The sequence below is a fragment of the Akebia trifoliata genome, chromosome 4, assembly GCF_017979445.1.
Source record: "Akebia trifoliata isolate Shusen 1 chromosome 4, ASM1797944v1, whole genome shotgun sequence".
Classification (NCBI taxonomy): domain Eukaryota; kingdom Viridiplantae; phylum Streptophyta; class Magnoliopsida; order Ranunculales; family Lardizabalaceae; genus Akebia; species Akebia trifoliata.
Genome location: NC_141378.1, coordinates 14050626 through 14066061, shown reverse-complemented (window position 1 = coordinate 14066061; position 15436 = coordinate 14050626). Strand labels below are relative to the sequence as shown.

The following is a 15436-nucleotide window of genomic DNA, read 5'->3' as shown; positions in this document are numbered from 1 at the left end:
AATTTCAAATGTCATTCGAGATTAAGATGACTCACTCAATATCATTTATGAATCAGAATAATTGACTTGGGTGAAAATTTTGATATTTTCAGTTGAATCAGTAAAACTCAACCAAGTCAATTGGGACTTTAAATAATTAAAATAAATAATTTTTAGAATTTAATTATTTATTATCTAAGTCAAAGTTTGATCTTATTAAGAAAGTATTCTAATATTGTCCTGAATGAACGAAATGAAAAAAAAAACTAATTATTTATTATTTATTATCAGATGGCTTGACCAGACCAGATAACTTATATATTATATATATATTAGAAGGTGACATGTGCAAATGCACAAGGACTTTTTTATAATTTAAAATATTAATTAAAAGATAATTTTAAATATTACATAGTAAAAAAGATAAGAAAATTATTGTAATTTGAAAATTAATCAATGTCTTTTTAGAGAGATTTGATTATAATTTTCTTAATTTTTATCAAATCGAGGCTCATTTTATTAAGCTCAAAGGTTAAGTTAGAGATATTTATGACCATTCAAATTTGAATAATACTTAAGTCACTTTAAACACACACCGTGACGTGTGACATAAAAGTGAATAAAAATCATAGGTACTTTTTCTCGAGATACAAGTGAAAAGGAATTTATGGTTCCATGCACTTTCACAATAAGTTACATTGGTTGGACTCAGTCTTGGATTTTGAGGTTCAATTAGGCCCGGCCCATCTTTTAATTTTGTTGAATGACCATATTAAGGAGAAAAAAAATCAGTTAGACGGTTGCGATTGATTTTAAAAATCCAAATACAAATAACTTATTTGCATAAGGAAAATGCTGAAATAACAAAAATAATTTAGTGCTATTATCAGAAGTCTGACGTGGGATGTGAACATAACCATAGATGTTTTTCCTCGCGATATGAGTAAAAACCTATCTATTGTTATATATACATGTCCACGTCAGATTTGTGAGAAACACAATAAATCGTGTGTCACACAAGCTCTTTCCAATTATTAGAAGGTAACCTATTAATTTCCCTCCTCACATCACTCAGGTGGTCGTCACCACTACCTTTGTAATTTCCGCTCTCCACACAACGAAGCAGAAACAGAAGCAGTAAGGAGAAGCTCTGATGGAGAGCTTCGCGCTTTGTTCTCCTGCAACCTCAACATCCTTCATCTCCTCATCTCGCATTTCTCTCTCTAGAAGACAACCATCTCTCCCCAAATCTCCACCGTTCATTTCTCCTCCAATCGACGGTCTCAAATCTCTCACATCGTCTTCAAAACTCTCTTTCGGTCTCTCAACCTTCAAATCGAAATCTTTCGAACCATTTTCGAAAATCTACAACTCTCGCAAACCAATTCAAGCTTCTTCAATCGCAAAAGAGAAGAAACAGATCTTTAATTCTGAATCTAAAGGAGCGAAATTTGTCCCGTTTGTGATCTCAATTGCAATTGGAGTCATCGTTCGATTCTTGATTCCAAAACCAGTTGAAGTTTCTCTTCAAGCATGGCAATTGCTTTCGATCTTCTTATCTACGATTGCTGGATTGGTATTGAGTCCTCTACCAGTTGGAGCTTGGGCGTTTCTAGGTCTAACGATCTCAATTGTGACCAATACCCTAACTTTTTCGACCGCTTTTTCCGCGTTTACAAACGAAGTGATTTGGTTGATCGTGATCTCTTTTTTCTTCGCGAGAGGGTTCGTGAAGACGGGACTTGGGGATCGGATCGCGACGTACTTTGTGAAATGGCTTGGAAAGAGTACTTTGGGATTGTCTTACGGATTGACGATGAGTGAGGCGCTTATTGCTCCAGCAATGCCGAGTACGACAGCTAGGGCTGGGGGCGTGTTCTTGCCGATTATTAAATCGTTATCTCTTTCTGCGGGAAGTAAGCCGGGAGATCCCTCGGCGAAGAAGCTTGGATCGTATCTTATTCAGTCGCAATTTCAGGTTATTTTTCTTCTTTGTGTGTTTTAAGATTAAGGATTCTTTCTGTAAATTTTTGTTTTTGGCTTGAATTGAATACATATTGATACAATTAGGGACCGTTTGGATGACCATTTCTCTAATAATATTTTGTTTGGAAGAAACTCTCATTTGAAAAATGCATTTTTTAATGAAAAGGTTGTTTGGATCTCGAAAGGCAAATGCCTCTAGGTATCTTTCCCTAGTGGACCCCAACTCAATAATTGAATAGAGGGATAACTTGATAGGTGGGGAGTGGTTGTAGGAGAGTTTTGGTTGTCTGTTCTGTTTGTTGAACTAGTGAAAATGAACTAAAGCTCCTTTGATGTGAAAAATGGCTATAGGGTAGTTTTTTAAAAGAGGGTCGGCTAAAGTGCGAAACAACCTTTTTGTTCTGGGAAAAAAAAGGCTTTTTTTATGGTTAAAAGGGACATTTTTCTGGTACAAAAGTGGTGAGCCAAACTAGCTGTTAATATCATTTATGCATCAAGACATTGTAGTGTTTAGTTAATGAGGCTAGAGCGTGAGTCAATCTGGAGAGCTGCTTTGGAATCCTAGGGCTTGTATGAAATGGGACTTCAGTAATAAAAATGATGGTCAGGAAATACCCTTGAGGGACCATTTTCCTTACCATATCTATACAGAAGGAAATATTGAGGGGGATGATGCACATAGAATTTGAGTTTGATTGTTAAAGTGGAGATGTACTTCTGAAGTGCTACGTGACTTACACATCTAAATCAAATCAAAGGGAAAATTTTGTTAGACGACAATGAGATCGAATATGATTAATAGAAATATTTGTTTGGAAATCTAGATACGATATTTTGGTATATTTCATGTATAGAGATGAGGATGTTGATATGGATAAGTAGAAAGACTAAAAATGATAAAATAAGAAATAACTCATTCACGAAAAGGTAGTAGCCCCAATATGTAATAAACTAAAGGAAAGGCCTATTGAAATGGTTTGGTAATATGCAACTAAAACCAATAAAATCCTCAAATAGAAGAAATGTACAAGTTAAAAGTTAAATAATGAGAGGAAGACCAAAAAGGATGTGGATTTCAGTAATGAGAGTGGATGTGTGCTTTCACAAAATTGAAATGAGGAAAATGGTTAATTCCTCACGCCGATTTTTTATGATAAGGCTTTGGTAATGATGTCCTTTACCCACGCTTGTTTGCTGATGGTGTCATCCAACTGTTGGAACCCAGCTTAGAGGTCCCCTGGTTTTAAACTTTCTAATGTTTGGGTGATCATAACCATCTAGTTGGTTGTATTTTTTTTAGTTGTTCAAATAATATATAGGTTTGTTTTTTAGAGAAAGAAAATCCATTTGATCAGTTGGATCATTAAATCAGGCTACCTTTTTGGTCTAAGAGGCCTAGAAGGTACGGCACTATGGAACAGGGACATGAACATGAGTGTCACTGTCTAACATAGCTTACCTTTAAGAAACCCAAAATGACTAACTGTAAGTACACATGTTTGACAATATAATGTTTCAGGTATATTCAACTTATAAGCTCTTCTATCAAAATAAATAATATCACAAAATAAATATATGAAAACTTGAAGGAAGTGTAGTATTATAGCTATTTACTCAAGTTTTTCCTTATTTTAGCTGCTTTACTTTGCTAATGAGATTCGATTCTACATCTAGCTCTCTTGATTTTGGAATTCTGATGTCACTGCAATATCTCTGTGACTTATTGGCTTCTCTTATGTGATGTATGACAGTCAGCTGGTAACTCAAGTGCTCTTTTCCTAACTGCTGCAGCTCAAAACCTGCTGTGCCTCAAATTAGCTGAGGAACTTGGGGTCAAAATTGCAAATCCATGGGTTGCCTGGTTCAAGGCCGCCAGCTTGCCTGCTTTTGTTTCTCTTCTAGCTACTCCATATATCCTATATAAGATCTGTCCCCCTGAGACAAAAGACACGCCCGATGCTCCTGCACAGGCTGCAAAGAGGCTGGAGCACATGGGCCCAGTCTCAAAGAATGAATGGGTGATGATTAGTACAATGCTTTTTGCAGTCTCATTGTGGGTCTTTGGGTAAGTGGTGCAATCCTTTATTTTTTTGCTATCTTATTTGATTTGTCACTATATATAGTTCCCATAAACAGTGTTTTAAAGTACCTAAGGTGTACTTGAGGCGTTTTGGGTTCTTGAGACAAGGTATAAGCCTGAATTAATTTTTTTTTTAATTCATAAAAATTATTATAAATTCAAAAAATATATAAAAATAAGTAAACAACCTTCAAGCATCAAATAAATATTAAACAATAAAAATTTAGGGAAGTAGCAATGTATCATCACTCATAGAGTCATAGTATATCAAACATCAAATAAACAACTAGTCTAGGCCTATGAATGAAGTTTTAGATCCTATTATAAACTAGAGAAGAATTTAAAAAGAATGAGATTTTGAAAGAAAAAAAAATAGGTAAAAAGTTCAAGAAAGTACGTAAAAAAATCACATACCTCAAAACCTAAGAAAATCCTTGATTTGTTGGTTCTATTTGACCACACTATTCGTAAGAAATCGAATAAGTATTGGAGCCTCTAGGAAGAAATCTTGAGGTAGGGAGATATTAGGGTTTCAAAGAGTGATTGTGAGATATCTCTTGATAAACTTATGTTTAGAAGACAAAAAAAAAAATATTTAGTATTCTTTAGTAAATCAAAGACATGGGAGGGTATCTGTGTAAAATAAAGTAAGAAAAATTAAAAACTAATTGAAGTTTTGACCCATAGCATTGGGGTCTACCGAACAAACTGAGGTTTAAGCCTCAGTTATTCTAGAGCCTTCGCCTTACACCTGAGGCATAAGCCTCATTAATATCTGTTGAGGCTTAAACCTCAAGGCATGAAGCATACACCTCACCTCGAGGGGTACAACTTTTAAAACGCTGCCCATATATACTCTTTTTTTTCTTGAAATGAGAATCAAAAGAAGGTGGAAACTAGAATCTACTTTCCTTCACTTGTGGGCTTGATAACTATACAATTTTCTCATATCATGTAGAGCAATATCTCTAGCATACTGCAAATCATCAAATTAGATTTGGCATCGAATATCTTCCTATCTAAATGATAATGTGTTAATTTGATAAGAACGGATATAGAGGAATATCTCTAGTGTAATGCAAATCATCAAATTAGATTTGACATCGTATATCTTCCTATCTAAATGATAACGTGTTTTTGATAAGAATGGATATCAGTGAAGTCCTATGTAATAATGACACTCCAGTTTTTAAGGATTGAAAACAGTTCAATAAAAGTAGATTTATATAATCAAATCGTAGTTGTGATTAACAACTTAATCAATTAGCGTATGAAGGATGGACACTTAACCCTCTACCTGAAATAATTTTCTCTTATAGAATATCAAGGAATGTCACGTCCTTACATGTTGTGTTGGGATTTGTCCACATGTCACTACGTGTTGGCATGACAAAATCCTAAATGGACTGTCATTGGTACATAGTTTTGAACTCATCAGAGTCCTTTGTTTGACAATAGTCCAACCTATATCGAGGATGATGAGCAAGACTTGATTTCAGATACTTTAGAAGTGAATGTGGAAGGTTTATCATATTATGATTTTTTTGGATATGGATGAAATCATGGAGTTGAACCCTAAGGTTTGTGTACTATTTGTTACGTTTTTTTTTCCGTATCAAAGTTTGTGGGCACGTGACTATTTCTTTGCTTCAGCATGCATGCATTTACGTTTGGGCCATCTAGTGCAAGTCCCATTTGTGCAATACGACTATGAGTTCCTCCTAATCCCCAGAATCCCAAGGCTCTTACTGCCAACTCAAGGATCATCCCCTTTGAATTCTTCTTCAGTCATTTTGGTTGAAGAGAAGGGCCTTTAGGATAACTTTTCAAAAATAGAGATAATGTGGGTTTACTTGCTTTTCAGGTTTCTATATTTTTTTTAGATGGAAGGTCCGAAAAAAATATTATAAAGGAGGGAACTTTTTTATTGAATTTTAAAGAGAGTGAGTTTGGGAGAGATAGCTTCTCCTTGAGGGAGTGTTGGGCTTTGGGGTTGGAGCTTGCTCCCCAATTCCACCACCATTTTTGTCGAAGAAACCTTGCTCCACCTTGTATTCTAAAAATTTCCTTTTTTTTAGGGAAACTAAATCATTTGCATTCCCCAGGTAATGAAAGTTATTTTAGTCAATGAAAAATGTACTTGTTCTTTCATAAATCTGGTCATAGTTGCTTGAATCCGTCAGCATTTACTCTAAATTGGCATCAGCTGTTCTAATTTATTTATTTTTAATTTTCAGATAGACTTAGATGATGATTTTGAATATGTGAAATCACTCTTTCGTTATCCTTTGGTGGGTAGGTCTGTGTCCACTTCATTTCCTTTCCATGCTTGATATTTTTCAAGTTCATTCAAAATGTTCATGCCATTAATAATTCTGCTTATGTTGATTAGGCATCAGTCTCAAGGTAATGCCTTGATTTTGCTCCTAGGAGGTTGCAAATATATCCATTTTGTTCACCAAATTTTGGTTGTACTGTTGTATAACATGTTGACACTCGCCTTTGTATTTCGGAGTCAATTTGGGGTATATTCGTAAGTGAAAGCCTGCCCCATTTTAGCCATAAAAATTAACCCATTTTAACCTATACATTTACGTCTATTGATCAAGTTTTGATTTTATTTTTACGAAGTGCTGGCTATTTGTTCTTTTAAACTACATTTTTTTTGCTTTTTAAGACTTTGAAATTGTAATGTATCTTTGTATGTGTGCAGAGATGCCATTGGAATAGCGAGTGTCGTTGCTGCAATGCTTGGTCTCTCCATACTCCTACTGTTAGGAGTACTGGATTGGGATGATTGCTTAAGTGAAAAGTCAGCGTGGGATACCTTGGCTTGGTTTGCAGTTCTAGTGGGCATGGCCAGTCAACTTACAAACCTTGGTATTGTGACATGGATGGCCGATTGTGTGGCTAAGTTTCTTCATTCTTTTTCATTGAGCCGGCCGGCTGCATTTGTTGTTCTTCAAGCAGCTTACTTCTTCATTCACTATCTATTGGCTAGTCAGACCGGTCACGTAGGGGCCTTATTTTCTGCATTTCTTGCCATGCATTTGGCTTCTGGAGTGCCTGGTGTGTTGGCAGCGCTGGCTTTGGCATTCAATACAAATCTCTTCGGTGCACTAACACATTATAGTAGTGGTCAGGCTGCCGTCTATTATGGAGGTATCACTTTCTGTTTTCATTTGATTATGCCTCGTTTTGAGTTTAGTCCACTATTCTTTTGGACCTTTTCGATTTAAATAATCAAACTAACTCTTTTTTTTTACCCCTTAAATTTTTTTAATTAGAGAGCTGCTATTGGCACCCCAACTTTTACTTATCACACCCCAATTTCTTAAATTATTTTTCATACCCTAATTAAAGATTAAAACACACCATTCAAACATTACAAATGTTTGGTTCAAGTTATTACCTCAACATTACCAAGAACTACAACAGATTCAAACAACTTGAGCAGTTGTTTACAATTAGGATTAGGTTTATATAAAATCCTAAATCTAACAAATAGAAATCTAAACACACGCACACAGAGCAGAGAGAGAAAAAAAAGTTGGGGTCCCCATAGCAGCTCTCTTAAATTTTATTTGCTTACTTCTTTTGTTTCTATAATAAATATCAACTGTTGCTTAGTAACTGATATTTTCCTTTTCTTATTCTATTTTTCTCTATATAGCTGGCTATGTGGACCTTCCCGACATTTTTAGGGTGGGCTTTATAATGGCCATCGTCAACGCTGTGATCTGGGGAGTAGTTGGGACCTTTTGGTGGAAGTTTTTGGGACTCTATTGAGCACCCATTATTCTTTTTAAGTTAAATGTTATTTTTCACCTATTTTATGATCTCTGTGTCAGGGCTTAGTTTAACACCTCATTTCAATGAAGAAAATCTACAACATTTTTGGTTGGCTTTCAAACTCTTGAGTACCACCTTGTCAAGCATTGCACAATTGTGATAATGCATGTCAGAATCTTAAAAGATTAACTGAAATCTTTAAGTTATATGTTGTTTCATTGTATGTTTGTAACTTTTGAGGCTGATGTTGTTTAGTGGTTTTTCTTCGAATGAAAATGATCATCAGTCTATGATTCTGTTTCTGTTTCACATTAATTAATGTTTTAAAGACAATAATTAAGCAGTTGAGGCCATTCTGAGTGCAGTAGTTACAACTTACAAGCTAAAATGGCCATAACTAAGACTATTACATCCATAGATCATCCTCTACTTGCTATTCTTGAACCATCAAAATGTTTTTCCTCGAACAGTTCAAGTTCTTAGTTCCTATCAGTTCTGGTTGGTTTGGTTCCAAGAGATTCGACTCTATTAGGTTCCAATAGGATTTAGCGTCGGGCTTTTTGGTTCTAGTTAAATGGGTACCCTTCAAGTGAGTGCAACCTTGTAACTCACACCTTGTACGACACAACTCCATTACACTCACTGTCCAAAGCAAGTCATTTGGTATTGAGAGCGAGTCCATACATGCTTTCACTGATGATTGACACCATGGAATCACCCTATCACACTATCAAAAGTAGCACCCTCTACTATAATGTTTAGTATAGTGTTTATTATAATAATTATTTTTGAATAAAATATAATGGTGATATATTAACTAAATGAAAATAGTGACACAGCTACCAGTGTAAGTTCCTACTTAAATTTACAAAGCTGCTATTGCCACACCAACTTTTGCTACCGCCACCTCAACTGTGTGCAACTCTTTTGTTATTTACATAGAAATTGGTATGAGCCTTCCTGTGGTTGTTTGAGGAAGACTTTCCGCCAAGTGGGGTGGGGATAAAGTTCTATCATTTATTGCTATTTTACGTATCATTATGGTTCTTCCTGCTTTTTAACTTGTCATATACTCGGTCTCAGATTACAAAACATTAAGCCGATCAAATTAAAATAAAAATTTATAGGACATGTAATAAGATTAGCTATGCTTTGTGACACTGTATGTGGATAATCAAGAAGCATCGTGTCAATAAATTGAGCGCAAGAGATGATGATGCTGAGAGAAATGAATGGAAAGATTAGGAAAGATAAAATTAGGAATAAACGTATGGGGGAAAATGTACTAATAGTTTTAGTAGTCAATAAATTAAGAGAAATTCAATTAAGATGGTTCGTTGTGTCAACTAAGGCCAATTACAATCTCAATTTTATTTTTTTTTATAAGTAAAATTTTATTAGAATTACAAATTAGATTGAAGAATTATTCAAGTTGAAGATCTTAAAAGAGTGAGGAGAAGACTAAAAGAGGGAAAGAACTTTGAAGCAGCAACCTGATTTAAAATTTTGGTAGAATCCTCTTTCTTGAATTACACGTGGCATTTTCAGGGAGGTATCGCATATGTTGATGAAAAAGTAGAGGTGTGAAATAAATAGAAAAAATCACGTGTCATGTTGCGAAGAGAATTCTATCAAAATTTTGAAGCGGGCTACCCGTTTCGAAGTCAAACTCCTAAAAAAATGTGGATGGAGACGTGAAAATAGATATGAATTATGTTTTAATAACAAAAGACTTGGCTTTAGGCATAATAGAATGAGATTCAGTTAGTGTCTTTCTTTCACTGTGTAGGGTAAAGAAAAATAGGAACTTAGGTTCTGTTTTTCTAAATGAAAATTTGCATGGTAAAAGTGCCTTTCACAAGAAGTTGGTGTGCAATAAGCAAAATAATTTCTAGAAGATTTCCTTGTTAAAACCAACTCATTAACCATGCATTTTGAATATTGTTTCCACTCAACTTTCCAAACCCCAAGTTCAGTTCATCTCCTATTTTTCAACCTCCCCTATGGAGAAAAAGAAAAACTGATGCTCTGGGATTTACCTCTTGGTGTGGGCCTAAGGAAACTGTCCCAGTCAGGATCACATCAACCCTTCTTTTTCTTTTCATCTTATTTTATTTTTATTAGCCTTAGGAGGCTAGGAGCTACCCTAAAGATGCCAAAACCCAATATTTCAATTCTCACTAAAATCATGGACCTTATTTCTAATGTGTGTTTGTTTTCTGTCGTATCTTTTAGACATCTACCTCACACTTTGCTATCCATCATCTCTTCATGAAAGTATAAGAACCTTTCAATACAAACCTTAGGATGCTTATCAAGAAAGTAATCATCCTGTGTCGATATTGGTTCGATTTGGGGTCTTGACCTTTAAGGATTTGGATTTTTCTATATTTCTTGTTTAAGTTTATATAAATGGATGGGCAGCAAAAGATCTTTGATCCTGCTTGATTTTAGCTGTTTATAATCTGATTTGCAGATCAATGGGAATCAAAGACAAGAACCTACTCAAATACTTTTTTTATTTTATAGCCACAAACCTAACTTTTCCTAAAGTCAATGTTTCACTACCTACTTAGGACCCACCCAATCAGGGGCAAAGCTAGGATTTTGCCCACGTGAGGGCAATCAAAAGTAGAATATTTTTTATAGAAACAATTAAGAGAAAAAATAAAATAATTGTGGGGGTAATAGTGACAGATTTTTTATCCGCGCTAAAATCTATGTAATAGGTCACTAATTCATAGATTGAAAATTCTTGTGTAAGCAAGAAGCTGCCCCTGCCCCCAATGCATGGGTTCTCAAATTGATAATCTCATCATCATCATCATCATCAGACCTTATCCAAAGCATTTGGGTTGATTTAACAAATTATGTCCCATTGTTCCACTCTTTGGATAAGCATTCCTTCTTATATTGAGAGAGTGCTTGTATATGCTTTCGTTATCTCCATAAATGAATTCAATGGAATTAAACTAAGATCTTGTTAGGACCAATAAATTTCACTAGTCTTGGTCCAAATTATTGGTATTGATAGTGTTTGGTGATGATTAGTCAGGTTCTCATGTTTCCTCATCATCAAAGTTGAGTCGTGATAATTTGACTCACTTTTTATGTATTTAATATAACTCTCCCTTCACATCACCGTACATCCTTTGCTTCGGGATACACAAGTCCAAATATTTATGATTTTGTATAATGATGTAAAGGGAGAGTCAAAGTGAGTACACAACAAATGAGTCAAGTTATCAGGACTCTATTTCTTTTGCTTAGGATTATAATCAATTTTACTATTGTGTAAATGGATTGTATTCTATTTTTGGGGATTTTCTTTTTAGGATTACTAAAAAAGGAATTAAAAAATATTTATTTTTGGGATTTCTAATTATTTTTTATTATTGATAAATATGTTTTAATAATTCTCAATTTTATAAATAGGGATCTTTGAAGTGTAAAAACACAAGGATTTTATTCTTCACGTTCACTATTTCCCATTTAGGACTCCCTTCTTAGAATAATGATTTTATGACACCTTCTAACATGACATGTTTAAAATCATAGATTCTTTCCTCGAGATATTCAAGAGATGTAAGCTGTGCTTCCCGAGGAAAAAATCTCTATGATTCTAGATCGTGCCACGACAGGGGCGTGAGAAAATCACGACTCTTATTATTCTTAGAGTGTTTCTAGTCAGAGTAATCCAAAATACGACGTGTGTGGTAGTACATAGTATACACCAACTATGATTATGATTGGTGATCTCTAGCCGCTGAGCCTTTTATTATTGGACACTTATAAACTCATTTTTTTCTCACCCATTGGCTAGCCTGGCCCGTAATTAGATATTTCAAATCCGACGGTCAAATCACCAATCAAGATTGAATATTGACGACACTTACACTGCATTTGAGTCGAATTTTGGGTTCATTTCATTTGAGTTTAGTAGATAACCAGAGTCAATTTCTAACTCACAATCTAACTCAAGTGGGATTTATTTATTATTTAAAGGGAGAGTGCCAACAGGGTTGTCACTTGAGAACACTCTCTCTCTCTCTCTCTTGTTTTATTCTTTAGATTCACAATCAGTGAACCTGGCCTTGAAACAGGTTTGAGTTAGATTCGATTGAGTAATTATGAAGTAGAAAAAAAGGGAGTTTTCAATTTCTTCTCTTATTGTTTGTTTGTTGAGTTTGTTCTTCTTCTCCTTTTGATGGGTTCTGGAGGAGAAATTGTAAACGAAGAGAAAGATTGGTACTTGTTCAGATCCTCAATTTCTATAAATCTCTTCCCACAATGGGTTTACTCTAAACATGAGAGTTCTTCTTCCATGGCTTTTCTTCATTAACAGTGCCTCTCTCAACACCCCTTTGAACTCAAAAACCTTCTTTTTTTTTTTTTTTTAAAGCGTCTCATCTGTTAAGATCTGCAAATTAAGGACCCTCTCTTTTTGTCAATCATGAAGAGACTTAGAAACTCAGATTCCTTTGATGCTTTGATCTCCACTTGTCCTTCTACAGGTAAATGTTTGTAGATTTTAGAGGCACCCTTCAAAGATTTTCTCCTATTAGAATCTCTAAATATAGAACCCATTTCTTGTTTTGGGTCTTCTTTTAATGCAAATTTTTTTTCTCTCTCTTGGTTTTGTTCTTTGTTTCTTATTTAATTAGATCTTACAGAGACTGAAACCACACTAATGTGACTCTGTTTTTGTTGACAGAGGAGAAGAGTTCAAGAAGCCATAACACCATCGACAATAATGGATTTCAAATTCAATCCATGTTGTTGGAGGGTTTTGAAGAGGAAGACTATTTAGACGAATCTAGTAGAAATTCAAAGAAGAAAAGGAGATTAAATGTAGATCAAGTTAAGGCATTGGAGAAGAATTTTGAGGTAGAAAACAAGCTTGAACCAGAGAGAAAAATGAAATTGGCCCAAGAATTAGGTTTGCAACCAAGACAAGTTGCAATTTGGTTTCAGAATCGAAGAGCCAGGTGGAAGGCCAAACAATTGCAGAAAGATTATGGGATTCTTAAAGCTGATTATGAAAATCTGAAGCAAAATTTCGACTCAATCCAACAAGATAAAGAAGCTCTACTTGCAGAGGTGAATCGAAATCGACGTAGTTTTATAATAATTTAAGAGAACTTCTATTGCCACACCAATCTTTTACTGATAATGATATCATATGAATTGGCGTGCTATCAGTAAAAGTTGGTTTGGGAATAGAATCTCTCTAATTTAATTGGTTCTTTGGAGAAGAAAAATTATTAAATTTTGACTTCAGTGTGGGTTTATTATTAGCTGAAAAGCGTGAAATTTCTGCTGAAGAAGAAATTCAGATATTCTATTAGCACACTAAGTTTTACTTATAACACACAAATTGAAGGGTGGTTATATATAGGGTGAATTTCCATTCCATGCGTTAAATATGAAGAAATTCCAAGTTTGGTACAATGTTCATTTTAATTCTCAAAACATGTTTTTCAAGTGAATTCGTCACTTTTGTTATCAACGAATTCATTGATAAAATACCAGTGATTTTGCCATATCAACGATCTTGTTGGTTATCAACGAATTCGTTAATTATAAAAGTGACGAATTCACTGGAAAACATGTTTTGATAATTAAAATGAAGAGTGGATCGGACACCTTACTTCATCCTTATTCATCAAATAATTTCCAAATCCATTACTCTATAATATTTAATAATAAATATTAAGGAGTATTTTAGTAAATTAAAATAATTTTTCTTCTTTATTATTATAATGAGAGAAGACGAAGTAGAAGTCATTCCACACCAAAATTTGGATTAAAAAAAATGCAATCACTTTAATATTTAACCTTAATATAATTAAGGTCATTTTAATCAAAAATCAATGTCCCTGAGATCACATGTTGGTTACTTTTAAAATTTTCAAAAATATCTTTTTTTTATTATGTAATTTTCAAAATCACTATTTTATTAATATTTTTGAATTACAATTAAGCCCTTTAGATAGATGTGTCTGTACGCATGTCACCTGTCTGGTGAAGTCTGGATTCTAAAATCTGAAATTCAAAACAAGACAAACAGAAATAAAATTTCTAAAGTCTAAATTTAATTGTGGACCACCTCCATTAGACGTATTACCAAACACACACTTAATTTCGAAAACAGTCATTTACCATTTTCGGAATTAAAATGAGTTTTTACCAGAATTTCACTCTTTTTTCTCTACTTTTTTTTATTTATAATTTGCAGCTAAGAGATTTGAAACCCAAGTTCCAAGAAGCAAACCCAGAGAGCGAGGACCCAATTAAAGAGATCTTGATATCTGAATCAGAAAACGAAGTTTCTAAAAGTAAAATATCTACAATGGACTCAAGAATGCAAGATTATCACCCCAACTACAGCAACAATGGAGTTAGAGTTGGAATTGAAGTTTCAGTGTCTGGGGACATGAAAGATGGGGTATCTGATAGCGACTCAAGTGCGATCTTAAACGAAGATAATAACAACAACAACAGCCCAAACCCAACAATTTCTTCATCCGAGTTTCTTCAGCCACCTCACTTAGATATGTTACCCATTGTTTCATCTTCTCCCATATTCAACTCTTCTTCTTCTACTACCATCAACGGCTTTAATTTCTTGGATTTAACAGAGATTTCGGAGAGTACCCAGAGATCTTATAAGATGGAACAACACTACGTTAGTGCAGATGAGACTTGTAATTTGTTCTCTGATGATGAAGATCCAACACTTCAATGGTACTACTGTTCTGATCAATGGAACTGAAAGAAACCCATATTAGAGAAGAATAAATCTGAAGTGAAGAACAAGAAGATTTGCGAATTTTGTTAGATGGGATTGAAATTATTGTTAATCTTCTTCACTGTTATTTAAAGTCTGATTATAAAAAAAATGTCTATGTAAAGTCTCAAAACTCTGGGTTTGATACAAGTAAAAGCCTTTTTCCCATAAAATAAGAGATTTATTTATATTGTCACACCAAACTATTTTTCATAACAAATCAACTAGGAGATTTTATTAGAAAGATTATATTGCCACACCAATTTTATCTAATGCCACCCCAATTCATATGTATATCACAGAACAATAAGCATACATCTTGGGGTGGCGTTAGCAAAAGTTGGTGAATCCCCATTTTGTGAGTTGATTATGAAAAAATTCAGAGTTTGGTGCATTATCATTTTAATTTCCAAAAACATGTTTTTCGAGTGAATTTGTCATTTTTATAATCTATGGATTTGTCACTTTCGTTATCAACGAATTTGTTGATAAAATATCAGTGAATTTGGTGAATTTGTTGATTATAATTTGTTAATTATAAAAGTGACAAATTCACCCGAAAAACATGTTTTAAGAATTAAAATGAACAAGAAGAGTGTACCAGAATTACAATTTTAACATAAATTGCACATATTTTAGGAAAAATCCCTTAATTCATACAGATATAAATAAAATATTTAATCTAAAATTATTTTTAGTTTTTTCCTACTCAACTTAAATGGAAATCAACCCTCCAAATCTGAAGAAAATGGTTTCAAATCTTGAATTTTTGTCTTGTCTCGTTTTCAAATCATATCGATAAATGAAGT

At 34.0% G+C, this 15436-nt stretch overlaps 2 protein-coding genes across 2 annotated transcripts; both read left to right on the top strand.

Annotated features, from left to right (window-relative positions):
- Positions 1-1047: 1047 nt before the first annotated feature.
- On the top strand, positions 1048-8127 carry LOC147403986 (dicarboxylate transporter 2.1, chloroplastic-like). Its single transcript, XM_086439789.1, has 4 exons — positions 1048-1957; positions 3717-4030; positions 6759-7207; positions 7719-8127. Exons 1-4 carry the CDS (start codon positions 1133-1135, stop codon positions 7832-7834), a joined length of 1704 nt encoding a protein of 567 aa, XP_086295915.1. The 5' UTR covers positions 1048-1132; the 3' UTR covers positions 7835-8127.
- A 3738-nt stretch (positions 8128-11865) lies between these two features.
- On the top strand, positions 11866-14825 carry LOC147403985 (homeobox-leucine zipper protein ATHB-16-like). Its single transcript, XM_086439790.1, has 3 exons — positions 11866-12351; positions 12552-12937; positions 14076-14825. Exons 1-3 carry the CDS (start codon positions 12291-12293, stop codon positions 14610-14612), a joined length of 984 nt encoding a protein of 327 aa, XP_086295916.1. The 5' UTR covers positions 11866-12290; the 3' UTR covers positions 14613-14825.
- Positions 14826-15436: the final 611 nt, after the last annotated feature.